At 35.2% G+C, this 22,255-nt stretch overlaps 1 protein-coding gene across 1 annotated transcript in view; it reads left to right on the top strand.

Moving 5' to 3' along the window:
• Positions 1 to 2,338: 2,338 nt before the first annotated feature.
• Positions 2,339 to 22,255, top strand: part of LOC120629889 (transcription factor collier) — an 85,838-nt gene continuing 65,921 nt past the window's right edge. Inside the window, exons 1-5 of the mRNA XM_039898966.1 lie at positions 2,339 to 2,507; positions 4,481 to 4,616; positions 15,344 to 15,500; positions 17,305 to 17,368; positions 20,989 to 21,044. Coding sequence (XP_039754900.1) covers positions 4,489 to 4,616; positions 15,344 to 15,500; positions 17,305 to 17,368; positions 20,989 to 21,044 — 405 coding nt within the window. The 5' untranslated portion in view covers positions 2,339 to 2,507; positions 4,481 to 4,488. The remainder of the gene's footprint in view (positions 2,508 to 4,480; positions 4,617 to 15,343; positions 15,501 to 17,304; positions 17,369 to 20,988; positions 21,045 to 22,255) is intronic.

The raw sequence follows: 22,255 nt of genomic DNA, 5'->3' as shown, positions 1-22,255 counted from the left end.
AATCTATAACTCGAATAGGAGGAGGATTTATCGCATTTGTTGTAATCATTCCACTGTAATGCATACCCTGGTAAGAAACCCAGTGCAAGCCACTGCTCCACACTAGGCTATAATATCACAGTTCATCACTTACCTAACATCATTTACGTAATTGTAGCGAGAGTGAGTTAACGTTCTCTTCTTCTTCTTTCTCCTGTCTATTATCCTAGTTTATTTGGAGTCAGCCTTCCTAGTATTTCTGCGTTACACCGTGCGGTTGAGGGTTGTCTCTTCTGTTGTGTTAGACGCTTTTATTTAATTTATTAGTCAGGTATTCATGACTCTTTTAGTCATATACCTAGTAAGCGGTTTTCAGTAATTTTTTCATGTATTTTAGCGACTTTAAAAGTACCTCGGAAATATTGCTTAGTTTACATTTTTAAAACTCCCCAAACCAGCGTTACATGTTCATGTCTGTGGTGTGGAGTTTCTATTCATCCATCTTACTCATTGGCCAGCACTTAGATCCAAATAGTATTTCAAGATATTTCGGTGAGTTAGCATTGCAAAGTAAGAAATAATAACCGTTTTATATATAGTTTCTGATTTCTATCTGAAAATCGATAAATCTACTGTGTATGTTCAGATATAAAATTACTCTATTTTTTTTTATTACTTTGAATTTCGCAATAATATGTGGATCTTAACAGAGAGCTACTGAATATTTGCATAAAGACTTCGCAGTGTCTCTATAATTCTAAACGTATACTCAATAAGTACAAAAAAATAATTTTCTATCCATCGGCTAAACATCCCGAACTAAGAACTTTCTTTGTTAGGAAAAATAAACTAGGAATATAAATTTATTTCGACTCATGTTTAAAATGTTCACAGAAGAAACTTTCACGCGGATTAAATTTAGTTATTATATTAAACGGTGGCGATACTATAGGTACCTAAGTGCGTCCCATAATTTTAAGACGGGACCTACCTATATGTTATTTCGATACCAACCTATTTAGGTGGAGACGTTGAACACATTATATAACACGTAGACAGGTTACAGTGCACCTATAGGCTAAAAGTAGATTAATGTATTTTTAAAATGGGGTCCCTATGTTTCATTTCTGAGAACTGCTTGCCTACGATTAAGAAAATATAATAAAGCTAGAGGTATTAAACTATTTTTAAGAATTACCTAACTAAGTATTAGAACAATGTGAATTTCCCTACAGAGTTAAATTTACACGCTTGAATGTTGAATTGATTAATCCACGTTGTATCATAACCCGCGGTTAAAGTTCACATCTACTGTACGTAATAATTAATGTGGCGACAAAACCTCATCTCGCAAGTAGTTAAAGTCAATTCCCACTGAAATTTCATCATCGTCAATCTAACTTGGTTTAATAAGTAATCCTTGCGCCGTGGGCCGTCCCAAGGCAGGGTCTGGTCCAGAGAGATGCTGAGCGTCTCATCTGCCGCCGTCCTTTATTCGCGCGGACCGTTAAGCGGTCTCCACGGGAAACTGCACGCGACCCTTTATTACCTTACAACTCGATACTCTGCGTACCCGTATAAAACCTACTTTCGTGTTAGAAAAAAATACTGGCGATTTATAAATGGAATGGTGATGGAATTTCATTTAATTTTTTAAATTTAGAACACAGTGGAAGATGTATGTAAGTGGCGCCATCTGCGTCAGTCGCTTCGTCCCGCTCTTGAGCCGAGGGCGTGTCCCCAGGGCGCCTCCCACAGTCCGCGGGGACGGACGGGGGCGCCGCGACGCAAGCACTCGGCGGCGCGCTCCCGCGACGCTTGTTAGTGCTCCGCAAATCCACAGCGGGATCGCCCGTACTACCGGGACACTATCCCAGTACGATAACACAGAGCCGCCTATCGGATACTTACACAAATTCTTTTGCAGTACCAATACTCGTATCCATCCTAATTTTACTTCTAAACTATTGTTCTATTGGAAAATATTTCAGAAAATCCTTTACTTTTTGAATTTACTTAAAACAATTCAGTGTTTTTTTCGTTAACTAACTTTGCAAGCAGTTTTATTTATTTCTAAGCGAGTGTTTTTTTAGTGTTGTATTCTGAAAAAAAAATTAGAATGCATCGGACATTTGCTCACTAAAACAGAAACTCTTTTTAGAACTTTAATTTTTAGTGCGGGTGTGTGAAATATTGAATTTAGATTAGCATTCGAATATAACGTACAATATTTTTCGCTTGGTCAATAAAATAATAGTAAAAACTTTTGAAATTAATTTACAAATGTGCGGGATTATGAAGTTACCAAATCTTATTTAGATTTGGATTAAAATTCAAACGTTCGTGATTTTCCGCGGGTGTTCGCGCGCGCTCGGGCGCTCTCGGGCGTCCGACGTGGGTCGCGATTCGGTCGGACGAGCTGAACGCCGCGGCGGGCGGGTACACGGGGTCGCCGTGGCCGCCGCTCGAGCTCGACCCCGTGGGATGGGGACGCAAGCTGTACCCGTCCGGAGCGCCGAGGTCATCAGGTATTTAGACTTTTTCTTTTAATTTCATGTAACTTCCATCCCCAGAAACTTACGATCAAAGCTTTGCCAGAGCTTGAGGCTAGAAATTAAGGGGAACGTAAACGTATATGACACAACCTGTGAGGCTTGGAGCTAAACTAAGGGTGATATTGGGAATAAGTGTATTGATAGACTGTGATAAATCCATACGTCCTCTAGGCTGTTAGAAATCAGAAACAAATCACAGGGAATATGTAGACGGATCTACGGATTAGATCAGATTTTTTTAAATTTATATTAATTTAATTTCAAGCGAGATAAAGCAAGATTTGAGTTAACATTGTCTTTCCATTGCAACATTGATAGTTTACGTAAAGTGGGAATTTAATTTTTTTTTCTGAATTCACAGATTAAATTAAGATTTTGAACAAAATCACAACCCTAAAAATGATAAGTAAATTTTCGAGAGTTTTGTTTGAAGTTAAAACAGTCACATCATTATTTTTTTTCTGTTCAAGTTGCAAATACAAGAAAAAGTAGCTAATTAGACTTAATTTATTGGTTCAGAAACTAAGTGGCCAACTAAGTATAAAACCCTATAGAAGTATAATTTTTTGGATTATTTAGTTCAGTATAAAAAACATTGAGATTGTTTCTGACTGCAAAACTTTGAAGAGAACTAGTTTCGACGTAAAAATATTGAGTAGCATCATAAAGCTTTTTGAACAAACAAGTTCTAGGTGTAGTTTTTGGTGTAGCTCGGTTCTTATCTGAGAGATATAACTATTTTAAACTTTTGAGAGAGTCAGCATCCCGCGGAGCTACAATTATAATAAAAATATATTTTTTTAAATTAAATATATTTTTTTAAGTTTGCGGACAGAGCTTTTTTAAATATAGAAGTATAATTATAATATTTTAGATCATCAGAAAAAACAGTAAGATTGTTTCTGGCTGCAAAACTTTGAAGTGAACGAGTTTTTTTTTTCTTATTTTTTAATTATTAAACTTATTTACGTTTTTAAAAAATTCTGGTAAACTTTTAATTTTTTCTATGGCTAAAAAAAATCAATGAAATAAAAAACTGAAATATGGACTAAGCAAATCTTTAGAAGATTTATAGGATATTTCATAGTCTAATGACCAAGTAATTTATTCTTCTCTGTTATAAGTGTTTTATATTCTTCATTTTAGTCCGTAGCAAAGTCACTGAAATGTAACTAAATTAAAGAAAAACAAGAAGTTACTGTAATTTCAAGTAGTGGGTAATTTCAAAATTAGGTTCCTACAAGATCTCCGTTACATTTGAACCGATATCGATAATCAGTTTTCATTAAATAAGTTACTACTGAGGATAGATTTAAGATTTCGCAAAAATTTTAATTGACTCTGTGGAACTTCTTTTATACCTACTAGTAAACTGTTAAACTTTCAAAAATGGAAAGATTACTTACTTTTTTTAAACCAGTTATATTTGAGTTTTTTAGCCCCCAAAATAATTTTAAAAATGTTCTAGTTTTAAGTATTATCCTTATAGCTAAGTAAGCTATAAAGATAATAAATAATTGCTATGTTATTCTCTGAACCCCGAAATAACATAATAAAAAAAGGATAGCAATCTCTTGCTCTTAGAAAAACAAAAACCAATGTGGTGCATCCAACACTGGATGTAACGTAAAATTTTCCCAAGTAAAAAGTAGCCTATTCCAGACTATGATTATCTCCCTACTAAATTTAATCCAGATCGGTTCAGCCTTTCTGGCGTTCTTTTGTAACAAACATCCACCTGATTGTAAGTGGGAAAACCATCACTTACAAAAACAACAACACTTCGCAAGACATGCAAGAAACACGTCCTACAACGTGCCGACACATGTCCTATATAAACGGAACACAGCAATGATGCTTGGCTGCAAAAATAAGCATAGCAATACTTCTCCGGACGAGCTATGTCTAAAAAACCCTCCTGTTATATTAAATGTATTTTTTATCAGGGGGACTGATGTTCGGCTTGCACCACCAAGAGGCGGCAGGAGTACACGCACAGCCCCGAGGCCCCGTCACATCCCTGAAAGAAGAACCGTTGACACGAGCATGGATGACTCCCACCTCTTTAGTTGACAATACCAAGTAAGACGATATTTATTTTGAATTTCCGGACTATAAAATCTATAACGCCAGTGGTAAATCACTGTAAACAAAGTTCAGTGAGCACTAATGGTTGCCAACCTCTGATAGGAAATGGCACTAGAAAAAGAAGTAGCCCGCGAAATCATCCGCGTATGTTTCGGTTATCTAGAACCGCCTGTATACGCAGGTTCCCAGGTTAAAATAACTCTCTACGAACTAAGCTATTGCCATGCAAAAGTGTTAAGATATTAGTATTATAAGAGTAAAGTATTGCATAGGTATTTATTGTGTTTTTAAAAATCATGCAGGATTATTTCTTATGTCGGGAGTATTTTTCGGGATAGAAAGTAGATATGTGTGTATCCAGATATACTACGTCCATAGGATCCAAAGAAACAATTTCATAAAAAACCTTCCAAGACTCAAGGCAACAGACAAAAAGACAAGCTCACTTCCCCATTTATTCTAATATTAGATATGGTTGCCTTTTTTCAAACTGAACATTTTTTTTACACTTTTTTTAACTGACACAGACACGTAGTTACTTTGTTGTGAGAGTTTAATATTCTTTCACTTTGGAAACAATGTTTTTAATACCAATATGCTCTATATCTCTTCGTATTTAATCATACGAAAACATTGTTATTTATGCTAATCCCTTACTTACGGTTCCCGTAAGCCGGTTAGCAGCGAAAAGAGCATCGCACTAAGCACATTTGAGGCAAATTGTGTTAAAGTCCGCAAACAGGCACAAATGTTCAGTTAAATAACTGGATGGGATTATGAGTGCATTTCGTTGGGGGCTTGAGGATTGGCAGCCACTCAATACCTTTGGATAAACATTTTAGATTTCAAGTTTACTATGAAAATATTAGTTACGAGAGTTTAGTATCATAGAAATGATAAGTATATTATGTGATTGAGCCTAAGAACTTTTTGATCTACTTTTTCATCACCTTTATAAAACTTCGAGAAATTGTACGAAGCGCTTTGTTACCTAACATCACCGACCCTTTTATGTTTCGTTCGTCTTAAAACCCGGTTCATACAAAAATTAGGAAAAAACCCTAACGCTTGTTTTACTTACGACAAACAAGGCAATGCCTAAGTAAGTATCTCTTAATCTATCCTAAGTAGATATCTAATTATAGAGATAATAATTAAATAGGCAACGCATAAAACCTAATTTGTCTATGATTCTGGTCACAAGTTGTTGTACTTTGTGTTTGTATTATAATATTTTTCAGTTTCGTGTGGATTGAAGGTTATTAAGAATAAAAGCTGAAATAATATTTTTTCATAAGTCAGTTTACGAGTTCTCTAAACATTAGTTCGCAGCGCCAAATCGGTGTAGTAACTATAGATGGCGCCTAGCTTGTTTAAACTTCCTTTGTGAATTGGTAAAAAGTTTTTTTCCCAAGGCATCACTCGTTAGGTATCAGATTTAAATAGGTTTAGTGAAAACGGTCATAAATTATCTAGACGTAACATAACCATACATTTTCTTTTTTTATTGCTCGACCATAAAGCAACTTACTAAAGGCGGATTTACCCAGCCAACGCGACGTTCGTAGGTGCAAGAAGCCGAGTGTACTTACACCTGTTTTTCACAATATATATATATATATATATATATGTACTAGAGGACCCCAGCGCCATCTGTCGGGCTAATTTGTGGATCTAAACCATCCAGGGTAACACCCAAACGTATACCAAAAAAAGCACTCAAATCTATCCAGGCGTCTAGGAGGAGTTCAGTGACATATACACACGCACACAAGAAATATATATAGATATATAAGATATATATATATATATATATATATATACATATCTTATTAAAAGTGCAGATGAAATATGCATTTATAAACATTAAAACACACACAGTTACTGTGGTTGTAAAAATACCTATAAATACAATTCCTATAAATATACTGCATAAAATTGCATAATATCTATAATAAGATTACGTGCAAACTATGGTAGTACTTCATAAAATACCGACCTGCCAATACACAATAACGTTATTATCTCATATGGGGTCCAATCAGGGGCGAGCAAATTTCGCACGGGCGATAATGAAGCGCGTAGCAAGTGTGTTCATAAACGCAAAGGGCGTGATAAATCATTGCGCGGGCCGTTTTACAGTTTCGCGTGCGACTGTAGATAATGAACGGCCTATAAATTAAAATTTCAATAGCGATATATCATTATAACGAGTGATATGAAAATAGTAGCGTTAACCAGATAACGCGGCCGCTGTGATGCGAAATTTTGTTTAATGGAAGCTTCGGGCAGGTATTCCTTTTAAACATTTTCAGTTATAAAAGCTTTCTGGGTATATAATGATATTTAAATATTATCTCCCACTTTTTCTAAAGCATTGAACAAGTGTTGAGGGTCTAAGCTCCAAATGCGTCTCTGCTATGAGAGCTAAGACCTGCGCCTATTGTGTGATGGATTGTGCTTAAAAAGCCAGGAAATTATGATTAATAATATATTTAGCGAATTATGTGCGAAAGGTGGTAGATACAACTTAACTTTACTTAACTTAATTTAGGTGATATAGTCACTACAAAGCAGTGGCGTGCACTTCATGTATGCACAAAAGCACTGCATACCCTAAAATTTTAATATAGCCCGTATAAGATGAGGATTTTTTCCATTTGATGCAATTTTCCTGTTGTATGCATACCCTGGTAAGAAACCCAGTGCACGCATAACAAAGACATATACTTGACGTTTTAAATAAGCTTGTGGATTCGTTTATAAAAAAATTTTTTTTTTTTTTTTCTTTAATGGACTTACGTTTACAAAGAAATATGTACAAATAGTTAACAGTAAAGATTATTTCTCTGGTTCTTTCGTAGAACGAGAAAATAAATAACAAATAACGAATCAAAAATTACTGTTGCAGTTATTTATTTGTAGTCATTTATTACCCCGCGTTCTTTGTCTACGGTTTTTTTGCTAATCCCGAACCGATTGTTTTACTGGGATGAACAGTATAACCTATGTTACTCTCCATCCTTACATCTAACGCTATGCCAAAAATTAAGTTAATTGTTTGCTTGGTTAGGGCGTTAAGGGAGCACAAACAAACACACTTTCGAATTGATTCAACGTATTCGATAGTCAGTACGTAATAAAGTTTGTAAATCAAGTGTATGGTAATGATTATCCAGGGTTAGATAATGATGTGGTTCAGCAATCGACATTTGGTTCGGCATAATATTGTGTTGTATCGGTGTTCGAATTAGTAAGCATTGTTTGCGGAGGGTCTTCAAACATCTGTCATGTTTTACTTAACGCTGCATCGTAACATATTTATTTTATTCGGGCAAACAGTTTTCTGAATAAACAGTTGGATTATATTATGATAGGTATTCGGGTGCCGACTAAATATAACATTTGTTATAACAGTAACATGTTATTTATTATTTTTAAATTTTAGATTTCTTTAGAGTATCAGATATGTAATACTCTAAAGATATCTCATACCAAGAGTATTAGATTTATTATTTCTTTTTCACAGATAAAATAACATCTCTTTCAAAACATACCATGCTAGTAAATGTACTTTATGTTTTTTGTAATGACTAATGAATCGATAGTTTAATGCCTACTGCCTACTTTAATGTAGCTAGCAACATTGCAGGCAGGTACTGAGAGTACGTAGACTAGTTTAACAAACTTTTCTGCCTTTTATAATATATATATATATATCTATTAAAGATTTCATAGTCTCCAGCACCGACGCAATGTTGCCTGTTTATCGGTTTTTTACCGGATATACTTCGGTGAGTGTGCTCAGGAACTTCACAATCTTGTTCCCCCTTCCCCGTTTTACCACAGAACAGCGAGACACCGAGAGCGGTGGCATCCTTATGTGGTTGATATCCCATCAACACGCACGAAACGTTTTTTATCCACGTTTCTGATACGTGCCGCTAAGATGTGGAACGCCCTCCCGGTAACTGTGTTTCCTGCCACGTATAATTTAGGTACCTTCAAGGCTAGAGTGAATAGGCTTTTTCTAGGCAAGCGTGCTCCAACCTAGACCTCATCATTGCTTTCTAACGGGCATGATTGTCGTCAAACGCTGGCCTATCGTTAATAAAAAAAAAAAAAAAAGATTTGTTAATATGTAATCTATAACACTATCCACATAATATTGTAAGGAGCAGATACAAGTAACACTTACTGTGACAGAATATGAACTGTAGGTACCTAAAGTACCTAATCAAAAATTTAAATTTAGCTGTCATAGCAAGTTAATGCAAAAAATGTCTAGTGTAACTAAAAAAGAAACAAAACAACAAAAAAAAAGGAATAGAAAAACTCATTGATTGATTGATATAAAAGAAGAGAAAGAAAGAGAACACACATTTAACTTGGAAGACTTAATGACTATAGTTGTAAAAATGTAATAGGCCCGTTTTGACATTTGTCATCGCGACGTAACTAGTTATGGAACCATAAGACTCGGGACTCGATACTCACGATAAATCAATTCAAGTTTGTATCAGTACTGGATTGATATTATTATGTATTGTAAAGTGTTCGTTCGTTCAATTCTTTCGTATTATTTAACGTCCCAAAAAAATTTACGTATTTTTTAAAACACTGTATGTAATTGATTTTTCTTTTTTTGTTTCTTTCAGTTTCGTTCCAAGTTACATTCTATGGTCTAGTACCTATGGACATGTCACCTATGGTCTATGGTATATATGGACAAATGTCAAAATGGGCCTATTACATTTTTACGACTATAATCAGAGAAAATAATATTAATAAATATTGATTAAGTACTCGGCAATAATACGAATATTTAAATTAGTTCGGAGAGCTTTTTTAATAGTCTTTTGTAGCTACCTTCAGACAGAATGAAGATGTCAATGTTTTATTAATAACAGCAACCCACGATTAGAACAGTGATGGTTCTATATTCAAATGTCATTCTAAATAAAGAACGTAAAAACCAAGTAAAATAATCGAGTTAATTGGCCGCAGTCATCAGGAGCAGATATGACAAATGTTGACAGATAGCCGACCGGGGGCGATGACGGGCTCATTTGTAAAGCCGATGCTAAATCATTACCAACATTCCTGGCAGGAATGACTTCATAGATTACGCTGCCTTTTTGGTAATTATAATTTACAAGAAAGCTTTGTTTCGTCAAGTATGAAGTGTGAAGACTGGCGCAGTGGGCAACGACTCTGCTTTCTGAGTCCTAGGCCGTGGGTTCGGTTCCCACAACTGGAAAATGTTTGTGTGATGAACATGATTGTTTTTCAGTGTCTGGGCGTTTATCTGTATATTATAAGTATTTATGTGTATTATATTCATAAAAATATCCAACAGCTATCTTAGTACCCATAACACAAGATGCGAATACTTTAGGGCTAGATGGCGATGTGTGTATTGTAGTGTAGTATATTTATTTATTATTTATAATACTAATTCACTACCTATATAGATACTTGTTTTTTTATATGCTGTTTTCACCTTTACCTTTATATCTAATATTCCTTACTCTTGGCTTGGAACATTGGATGACACGCTTCCGCGTGATCTCGGTTGGTATACTAGAAGAGAAGGGAGGTATGAAATTTATTTACAAGGATAGATTATGTCGTTATAATAAGTATATAAAAAAAATGGTATATTTGTAAAATATAATGTATTTTTAAAAATTGATTTTCTCATTTTAATGTCGACTGATTTCATATGTCCGACAGTCCGATAACTTTTAAATAAACGCAAACGCTTAAAAACGACTTCCAAAGAGAAACTGAAAGGTCTGCTACAACCTGTCTGAAAGAAATCAGATTCATCACATGCAAAAGTAAAATCAAGTGCCACTTTATAAGTTATGCGTTGCGTAGCGTAGGTACTATGTACGTGTCAGTCTTTTATCTTCAATAGGGTTGTCTACACTTAGATTTTTTTTTCAATCCGTCTGTACGGAAGAATAATATGCATTTTTGGTTTTAAAAATTTTACAGGGTGATTCCTTATGAAATAAACTTATGCACCCTTCAGCATTATTTCGTAATTCCGTTACACGTTGTAAATTTTCGGTTTTGTTTGACCCGGCAAAAACGAGTATAAATAAAGATAAATCAAGACGGTTAACTTGAACAAGCTTTCTAAATGCCAAAAAGTATACGTATGTACTTGACCAGTTGCTTCCGGCCAGCGTTTAATTAATACTGCTCAATCCGAATATGCCAACCCGAATATATGCATACCGTCCCTGAATTCGATTGAAACGTTTGCTATTTCAAAAATTAGTAACACAACCCATACATACATTTGACATCGGAAATAACAAAATCGTTTCAAAGATTGACAAATCTACAGTGATCTGTAAGCGAAAAAAGCGCTACAACCTAATCGCGGGTGCGCTGCCGAAACTGTAGCGATAAATAAAACAATGGAGCGACGCGCGAGTATAAAATGGCAATCGCGAAACCAATTTGTTTACGCAAATTCTGCAGCGGGGAGATGAATGGGCGACCGTAGCGTAATACGGTACCCGGTAATGTGACTGTAGTGTTGCGTAGTGTTATTAATTGTCGATAGACTAGGATCTAGGCAGCGGCCATATTCCATACGTACGAATAAATAAAATTGAAGTGTCTTTTTGCAAATTCGAAAAATTGCCCAAATTATTTATATGTATTATTCCGTTATGTTCACATGAAGTGATGATGCAGTCTAACAAAGTATCGGGCTCACCTGTTAGGGGTAATCATCATCATCAAAGCTCTACAGCCCTGGGTGGGCCTTGGCTTGGTCAAGCATATTTCTTTATTTGAGAAGGTCAGAAGCTGCTTCTTTTCAGCTCCGAACCCTCATATCCCTCTCAACACCATCACTCCACCGACCCCAAGGTCGTCCTCGGCCTCTACGCCCCTCCAGAGTGCCCTCCATCAACCTCTTTGGGGCTCTCGTGCCTTCCATGCGTTGTACATTCTCTGACCATTGCTTATCAGTTTAATAGTCTCGACGACATTTGGGGTATCGCAGTTATAATAAGGCCATATCCCCAGTCGGATTCTATACGACATACGTAACTGAACGCTAAATCGCGAAGTGACACGTTTTTTTCGGCAGGATGGTAACAGACCACGGCCAAAGCCGGGATTACACCAGAACAGAGAAAATTCAGAAGTAATAAATTCCCTAATTGCCCCTGACGGGTATCGAACCCGGGCCCTTCCACTTAGAACCACACCCCAGCGCCCACCATAAGGAAAACTTAGGTGCCTAATTAGTGCAAGTTTTTTATTCAAGTTTCAACTGGACAGCCAGTTTAGTGGCGAATTTGATTTTGGCTCAGTTCCACCACCAGTTCTTTGGAAAGTTATCGGGCGAGTCGATACGGTGGGTCGGTTTATATTTTCTAAGATATTTTTTTTTGTTTGGGTTTTGTATGGGAAACTTAAAAAAAAAATGACACCGGGGACCTTTAGTATTATGACATAAAATGAGCAGAAGTATAATTTTAAGATCATTGGCATAAGCTTGGAAGGATTTACTAAGGTTCAAGCACAGTTTAAAAATAGAAAACACGTGTCGATATCGAAGTGTGTGGCGCCATTCGTTTGTCGTCACTTTTCGTTCTCGATAGTTAAGCCCGGTCTAAGATTTATTGAGTTATCGTAGAAAATATCGTCAATACAACGTTATTGTAATTTAATACTCTCGGATAGTAGGAGTAGGTACTTTCATTGCAGAAAATAAATAAATAAATACGACAATACACATATCGCCATCTAGCTCCAAAGTTAGCGTAGTTAGTTGTTTTGTGTTAATATACACAAATATAAGAATTTTTATATAATAAAAGCAAAGCCCATAGTAATATATTTAAAATAACAAAATAATAGAAAAGAAAAAAAAGAGAAAAGAAAAGGAAAAAGATGATTTATGAATTTGCAGATAAAAACCCATTCACTGGAAACAGTCATGTTCATCAAACAAACACTTTTCCAGTTGTCGGAATCGAACCCTCCGAAAACAGAGAAATAAGGGAATAGAAAAATAATACTAAAACAAACTGCATTTGAGTAGCATGTCATAGCAATAGCAAGGTGTTTCTATTTCTCTCTCCTACACATATATACCTATTCTATCGAGTAAAGGAAAAAAAGCGCCATCTTGTGATAATCCTGTTTCCCAGCATTGTATCTAGATGGCGCTGATTCTATCCGTAGAAATCGTTGTTAAGTTTCACGCGATTGAATAGGCAGAGAATCTCACACCTAGGTACTCTGTTACTAACAGTAAGGCTCATACGAATCGGCCTTACGAACAGGCGTTAGAGGCACTACAAGCAGATAATCTTTACGTTTAATATAGGTACTTAGTGCGTAAGTGTACTTGACTTTTGTTTATAATAAAGCACATTTAAAAATCTACAAAATATTAAAGGACATAAGATATTTTTCTAATTAGAAAAAATGTTTTGGGATACCTTTAAATAATATCAGTTGTACCAGATTTAAAGAAGTTTAAGAACGAAGGTAGTCGATCAATGAATTTAATTCAACAATAATTATTTCGTTATTTAAATTACTACGATATTTTTCTAGCCTGGATTACATAAAATCTATTTAACTGTTTACTAATCAGACTTGTCCTTGACTGCAATCACACCTGCTGGTGAGAGATGATGCAGTCTAAGATGGTAACGGAACCTGTTAGGGGAATGGCAGTTATATTAAACCCTAATCGGTTCCTACGCGACATCGTACCGGAACGCTAAATCGCCGCGGCAGAAACCTCCACCGTAGGTACCAGACAAGAGAAAATTCAGAAATTATAAATTCCTAAATTTACCGGGAATCTAATCCGGGATCTCCCGCTTACATCCACAGAGCTCGCCACTGCGCTAGGAAGGTTGTCAAAGTAGCTTAAAAAGTCTCGTCCCGGAATGACTTGCTATGTCCGTCTTATTTTCTCTATAGGTAATGATTCAGTTTCAAAAATGTTATTCCATACATGTACGTTACTATTATTGTTAGGTGATAGTAATAACTACATTCGTAAGCCACAAGGCTATAAAACACTGAAGCTCGCATCTGCTGCGAAGATTTATTTCTACCAGGAATGCTGTTTTTGCATTTATAATTTTGGTTAAATATGTAGTAGGTACACTTGAAAATATGTGGTTAGTCGTACAAAGGTTAGATCTAGGGTTGCCAGACGGTCGGAAATTGGCGGGATTCTCCCGAATTTTTGTACGTCCTCCCGACTCCCGACAACGCAAATAATCTCCCGAAAAACAAGTTCGATAATTTTAAGTTCACATTTTCGTCAAACGAAACAACACAAAAAAAAAATACAAATACTTATGGCAAGAACAAAAACAATAAACATGCTCATTCGGTTCTTATCTTATGTGTCTCAAATACCTACTATGTTTTTTTTTCTTATACCTACAGTGCTATGCAAAAATATGTTTGTTTACTTAATATATTATGTATAATATTATTAACATATTTTTTTGATTCTCCCGACCTAAGATCCCGATAACAGGAAGAATCGATCTGGCAACCCTAGATAACCTGTGTTCACCCATATGGATTTTAATTTCTGAGTTAATAGAATCTACTCGTATCTTAAAGATTTTGAAGCAGTTTTTGTCATTGTTATCTAAACTACTGTACAGAAAAGGGTAAATGGAATCTGCAAATCACGCCTGGACCACATAACGGTGTTCGAACAATAAATCAACTTTGAAAGGATTATAATCTGTTGCATTGTTTTTCTTCCAAACTCTTTTGTTAAGCGGCCGTAAAGTTAATAATTCTGAGATGTCTGCGTGTGTTGATAAATAGAGGGACAAATAAGGACATCTCGGGTGGAATTTTAGATTTATGGTTGGCATCGCAATGTATAGTATACATAGGTATGCTTATAAACCTTGTGTATATTTGAAAAGTTTTTGCTTTGATATAATAAATACATAATATTTAGATATTATTTACTTGTCTGTGGCGGTTTGTTTAAAAATCATAATGAGTACTTAATGATTGTATTTAGATAAGGATTAAGATTAAGACATATTTATAAAAATATCTTCGTAAATTAAAAAAAAATATACTTTGTACATAGTTTTTGATAAATCCCGTAGAAACCGAGATTTTTTCCTGGTATAAAGAGTCGATGTTACTCTCCCTAATTTCAACTATCTTTATGCCTAAAATTACTTTTATTGGTTGCTTAGTTAGGGCGAAAAGAAAAGACAAACAAACAAATAAAATAAATATAAATATATAAACTAGGACAACACACACATCGTCATTAAGGCCCAAAGTAAGCGTAGCTTGTGTTATGGGTATTAAGATGACTGATGAATATTTTTATAAATAATATTCACAAATACTTAGAATATACATAGAAACACCCAGACACTGAAAAACATTCATGCTCATCACACAAGCATTTTCCCGTTGTGGGAATCGAACCCACGGCATTGGACTCCGCGCCAATCGTCCGTCAAAAAAAAATCGCATTTATAAAATTAAGTAAACGGGACCAAATAACGAGGAGTTTACATCGCAAATTACTTAACTCCGGGCTGCTGTAAATTCCATGTCAGAGAAGCCCAACGTATGTTCAATTACTATTTAGGTACCAACTGATGAATAGTAATTAAACATACATGGCAAGCAGTTGGCATAACGGTAAAAATAAGTTGTTTTTGTTACAGCACGGTGGGCGTAGGCCGCGCCCACTTTGAGAAGCAGCCGCCCAGTAACTTGCGCAAGAGCAACTTCTTTCATTTTGTAGTCGCCTTGTACGACCGAGCGGGACAACCGGTCGAGATCGAACGGACCGCCTTCATCGGCTTCATTGAAAAGGACCAGGTAAGATTTTTTTTCTGCTTGAGTTTCACGGAAAACCCAGTAAGTACTCTTAGAAAGTCTTTTTACCTCTTTAAGGGTCGTTTTCCGTAATAAAAAGTATCCTATGTCACTCGTCGTTGTCGTCGTTAAAGTTTCGTCAAAATCGGTTCAGCAGTTTCGGATATTACAGAACTAACAGATAGTCAGACAATAATTTAAAAACTATTTTATTGTTTCAAGTATGATATTACAAACAGCTTGACACCTTTATTTTATTTATTGTTATTAGATATATATACGTATATTTATTTGTGCGGAGTATAGATTTAATAATAGTTTTATCATCTATCGCAATTGACTGTTCTGGTTCTGATTGGCTATAATCTAAGGTCTTTATCGAAAAAATAAATAATGTATGTAGGTATAGGTATGAAGTAATGGACAAGAAAGATCTAAATTCCATAAATTCAATTGAATTCTGCTCGCTCGTTTCTTCCTGTCTGAGTAAGGTTCCCCTCCAAACTCCATGTACGTACTCGTAGCAAGCTTCACTTCAGAAGTATGTCCGTCCGATAACGTTAATTTTAAATACAGGATTATTGTTATAGAATTTGACACGGTATTATTCAGATAGAATATCTCTTTGACTGGAGTTTTTAATGATGCGTTTATCATGGAATCCTTCCTGATAAGCATCAGAATCACCAAGCCATCAATCAGGATCGCACGGACACTGTGCAGGCCCCATTTACATAATTCAGCTGCGTTGGTGGCGTGTTAAAATTAATGTTGTTTTGTCGGTCTGTCTCACATGCGTAAACGGTTCTCGTGTTTAGTTTTAGTGATATTCATTATTTTCAAATATTAAATTTTAGAACAATCGTTATGCGCTTTAGATTTAATTAAAAAATAGGGCTTTTTTAATTAAATCTATTTTAACCTGAGAACTAAACCTTGACATGAATTATTAAGAGCATGAGAAGTTTATCATAATACACCTAGTTAAAATGAAAATGAAATGAAAATTCTGAATGACTTTTCAAGTTCATGAAGAGTTTTTATCTTAGGAAGGCAAATAGCAAAGCATTTTGATTACAGAAATTTCTTGTTATGTATTCAGTCAAGTTCACAGCGTATTAAAAACACGTCATTTATATTACGATTTGCATAGAAATAATTCAATATGACAAACAATTAAAAGCTAGCATAACGTTAAGAATGTACGCTTAAAACAATAGTCACTTGTCAAAGAAATTAAAAGGTATCGCGTGATATTTTTAGACTTTTCAAAAACTAAGCAAAGTTTTAAAGGAAAACTCATGAAACATGAAACCGTGTAGTGTGCAGGCAGTTTGTAGGTTACTGAGTGCGGCGCGTTCACACGTCTTGTTTGCTACTTAATTATTTATAGCCGACGCGTTTTTGGACTGAGCGCGGTATGATAAAAGACCTGACTTGTATATTATCTGTTAAACGTAGACTATAAAGTAAATAAAGAACTTTCAAATATTTTTTGACTGCGTATTAATGATTTAATCGTAAATAATCATATGAGAGGACTAACCAGTAGTGTTGTAAAATAGTGATGAGGCAAAATTATTTCCTAGTGATGTCTTTTAGCCTTAGTGCGCATATCAGTTAGTTGCGCAGGATAAGAAAACGTTAAGAATCAGGATAAGCATGTTTCTTTGATAAGCCCACCAACTTGCAGTCTATCAGCGTTTTGGGTTTGAACCCACTCTTTATGAGAGAAGTCTATTCTCGGTTTGTACCACAAATGAGATGACGCTGATAATGACGATTGATTGTAAATTAATTGTTCTAGGAAGCTGAAGGTCAAAAAACAAATAACGGTATCCAGTACAGGCTACAACTCCTTTATGCTAATGGTAAGTATTTTTAAACCTATTATGTATCGAAATCTGGAGATTATTAAATAAAGAATCCGAACACACCTCGTGTTGATGTGTAAATTAATTTTAAAAAATTACTCTTAAACAAACAAACAGGTTGTCGTTTGTTTCAGTATATTATGTAGTATAATTTAATGTATACTATGTTACATAATATCATCTTATTAAAATATATTTTTATAGGGATGGATTTTCCGAGATTCCTTTTTGAACGCGGGGTACATTAATCAGTTTTTTTAGTCAGCAGATGGAAGAATGTCTGTTAATCTGCCAATTAGTATTTATTATTTGAATAAAACAGTTTTGAATTTTTGATATTGAGAAAGCAATGCATTCTGAAGGATAATCTTACTGCTTTGTAGTGTTCCAATTTAGGATGCAATAGGTCGATATTGTTCAGGAGTAGAGCAAACATTAGCTGACAGCATTGTCATCTAGAGATCTGTCCTTAGAGCAATGGACTAAATAAGCAGCAAAGCTTTCAGTTGTACTTGACTGTAGGTCTCTCGCTTTTAAATAATGAGGGCTAAGTTGATTTTGGACTTTGAAGCGCGCGTTTTACTTAAGTTATTTGTGATATTAAGTTACCCGACTTCAATGTTCAACTTGAACTACAACCCGACTTAAATCTGTTCATACATAAACAAAAACCGGGAATAAGTGATATATCAGAAAATACCGTTTTCAGAGTTACTTAGATATCTCATAATAAAAATTGCAACCCTTGTGTCTATAGCAGGCTGTGCAGGCTGTGGGAGATACCCACAGCCTGCAAATACTCGTAGCTGCAAAGAGTATATATTTTTACGTTAGAAATTTTGAAACAGAGTTAGAGTAAAGAATAAGTATGATTTTAGGAAAAATTACTAGACGATAAATTACATAAATAATATAATAATGCATCTCATTCTAAAGCTACTTTTTATCGATTTATAGTCAGGTAGACTTCATGATAATGCTTTGTTGAACTTAGACCAATACTACCGTATTTCAAATGAGAAATTTGTTAAATTATAAACACGCTTGCACACTGTAATTTGAATCTTATTGCCAATAACACTAGGTGCATTTAACGGATGTAAATCTTGCATTCAATACGGAGACAATGCATACGACCGAGGCATTGTAAATATTTGCCGCCTTGGCCGTTACAGAGATAATGGAAAATTGGCACCGAATAGACAGGCTCTTAGACTACGAATGATCGTTGTCTTATGCTCTTAGTGTTATACTAACTGTGTATTTTAGTTGAGTAGTTTTAGATAAACATTGACAAAGTTAGGGTTTCTCAGGTAGTATGCAGTCAAATATATAATTTTAAGTTAATTAATTTAATTACGAAAGAAAAATGCTATTTCACTAGCAATGTAACAGTGTAATGCACTTGTGAATTTTGTCTAGATTTTGTAACTCTCTACACATACCTAACAATTGACGGACTCTAGAACAACGTAGGTATGGCCGGTGGACTGTAGCTAGAAATTTTGTAGGGGTATATTTTTAGGCAAGGAATTAAAAAAAAAGCTTTGCAAGGGTAAGAGCGGCTTAAAATGTGTGTGAAGTTTTTGTGTATGTGAATTTTTAGATTAAGAATTCGGTTTTTATAGGAGGATAACTTTACGACTCGTATACGAAACATACTAAACTTACATAAAAGACACTTGCGACTCGCATATGAGTCGTACTGAAGCTTGCATAAAAATTACTAGCGAACCGAAATATGGGTCATACTGAACTTGAATAAAATACATTTGCCATCCTTACACGAGACGTAGGTACTAAAGCTGCATAGAAGACACTTGCGACCCGGTTGTAAGATGTACTAAACTTGCAGAAAAGACACTTGCGTTCCATATACGAGGCAAACAAAACTAGCATAAAAGACTTTGGCGACACTTGCGACTCGTGAATACAAGGCGTACTAAACTTGCATAAAAGACACTTGCGATGAATATACGAGATGTACTAAACTTCCATAAAAGACACTTGCGACCCGTGAATACAAGGCGTACTCAACTTGAATAAAAGACACTCGCGATGCATATACGAGATGTACTAAACTTCCATAAAAGATACTTGCGACCCGTGAATACAAGGCGTACTAAACTTGCATAAAAGACACTTGCGATGCATATACGAGATGTACTAAACTTCCATAAAAGACACTTGTGAACCGTGAATACAAGGCGTACTAAACTTGCATAAAAGACACTTGCGATGTATATACGAGATGTACTAAACTTCCATAAAGAGGCCTACTAAACTTTGTATACTCGTAAATGAAAATAAACGCTTACGTGAAGTTCGATGTTCAAAATTGCGCCCTTAGGGTATGTGTTTTAAAAATTTATTTCTTAGCACTATGCTATAGCGTATATGACGCTTAAGTTATAATATAAATTTTTTGGTTAGTTACCTCGCCTAGAGCCCAGCACAGTCGGATCAGTGATTTAAGCTGCACGTTGCGCTAGTAGTTCTTGAAACGAGCACGTTCAAATATACATTTAAACAAAAAACTCTTCGTATTAAATAAAAAAATCTACATTACTTCTTGTCTCATAAGAATAATTAAAAAAAATATGTTTTGTACCTCAAAGCCTAAAATTTAACTTTGTATCTCAATCTTATCCTTTCATCTCACGTACCCAGAGGCACAGATTTAATTACCTGCGAAATTAATTTAAATTGGGTTGCTTTTTAATTTTCCTTAAAGCGGGGTAATTTAAGGGGGTAAATTTGGAGGGTAATCATACCTCTGTGACTCGTCTGTGCATTCTTGCCATATTAATTTGAATACGTTGAACATGCTTGACAATTTTGAAGCTATTTATTTTGAAGTAGGTATATAGGTATTTCAACTTTGATAATGTCTGCTTATAAGTATTTACTCTTTTTGTGCAAGTAGGAGATTGATAGTCTTTTTATAATATTGAAACTATTATTAAGAATCAAATGCATTTTGTGACGTATTAAAGACACCTGTTTAGCACGCAAGTTTAGTACATTTCGAATACGGGTAGTATACGAATTGTACTAAACTTCGTCCGTATATAATCCTATGTAATATATCTTAATACAATTTTTGTGTGGTTCCAAGTCACTTATTGCTTCTTCTGTAAGTGTAATTCAGTTCAAAATAGCCTACCAGGTGTGGTGAGAACTACATATACGTTTACTAGAACTAAAGCTGATGCGGTTCCTAATTGATGGTTTAAGAAGCCCACGCAAAGTCAAGCAAAGTTAGCTACGGACGGAAAGTAGGGATACGGAATCCCTGAGTGAGAGAAAAGAAAGCTTAATCATGTTTATCTCAAGGTTGCAACCACTGGTAGGACTTTGATTTCACTTTCGGGGGGCCGAGTTCGAATCCTAAGTTATGTAAGCTTTAGGCAAATACAATATCACTTCCTTCAGCGATGAAGGATACATTGAGGAAACCTGCATGCCTCCATAAAGTTCTCAAAGGTGTGGATTACACCAACCTGCAATGGGCCAGCGTGGTGGACTACGGCTTTAACCTCTTTTCTCCTCAAGGAGACCGGTAATGCGTTAATATGACGATGATGATGATAATCATAGCATTGCTATTGTTTCAGGTATCCGACAAGAACAAGATATATTTGTCCGGCTAATCGACTCGGTCACCAAACAAGTAAGTGGAAATAGCTAAACTAAACATATTAATAAAATTGAAAATTGAACAGTGTGGTTTGAAATTATCTACTTCTTATTCGATTTGGCACAGGCCTACAGTTTATTTCAGTTATTTACTATGTCATATAAAAAACCGTTCTCATTGTACCCATGCCCATAGTGGGCGGGTAATGGATTGATATGATGATGACGAGAAGTAAAACTGTCATTTTGAAAAAATACTGCTTAAAGCTCTAGTAGTAAGCCTTTGATAGATTTCGAACTACATATATTACAATATAAATTACGGTTGGCAAACAATGCACCAATAACTACAGTCTATTTTTGTTAGCGAAATAAACATTGACAACTTGCAAGTTTCTCGTAAAGTACGTGTTAGTAGTGCATTGCGTTTAGACGTTCTTACTGCGATCAAACATCATATAGATTCTGGAACAACAACTATAATGTCTATGGTAACGCTTTAGTAAGAATATTATTCTCAGTAGGTCTACATTATTGTTTGGTAATAAAACATCCGTTAGAATGTTTTGTTTTACTCGCCTCCCTAGTACGAATGCCCATTGCTTTTCAGGTCTAAAAACTTTTTTTATAGTAATAATTGGCGGACCAAGCAGAGTTAAGTGGAAAACCATCGCTTATAAAAGCAACATTTTGCAGGGAATGCAAGAAACGTCCTGTAAATTAAGTACCGCACTGTGTCCATCACCTGAGGTGTAGGTGTTCTGTTCTATTCTATTTTTTCCGTTCTATTTTATTCTAATCTATTATGCTCTTTTCTTCGCTGTTCTGATCTATTATATTCTGTTGTATTCTGTACTTTTCTATTCTATTGTGCTCTTTTCTTCTCTGTTCTCTGATCTATTATATTCTGTGCTGTTATATTCTGTAATTTTCTATTATATCCTGTTCTGTTCTGTTCTTTTCTGTTTTTTTCTGCTCTGCTCTGTTTTGTTTTGTTCTTTTCTGTTATACTCTGTTCTATTCTGCTCTTAAGAACCTCGTAGTTACACTGGAAACCAAGCCCTTCAGACCGGCAATGAGCATCGCGGTATTACTTTTCCAGACGGGTTCTGTCACAAAAAAACTCTACTACTATTCTCTCTAGCTCGAGCTCTACTCAGCAAAATGAATTTTATATTATAAAAATTGTCTATAAATGGAAAGTTTTTTTAAAATAGGTTCTTTATAATCATTATCGTTAGTAGC

The sequence above is a fragment of the Pararge aegeria genome, chromosome 15, assembly GCF_905163445.1.
Source record: "Pararge aegeria chromosome 15, ilParAegt1.1, whole genome shotgun sequence".
NCBI lineage: Eukaryota > Metazoa > Arthropoda > Insecta > Lepidoptera > Nymphalidae > Pararge > Pararge aegeria.
The sequence above is the reverse complement of the archived record's forward strand: the minus strand, read 5'-3'. Positions and strand labels throughout refer to the sequence as shown.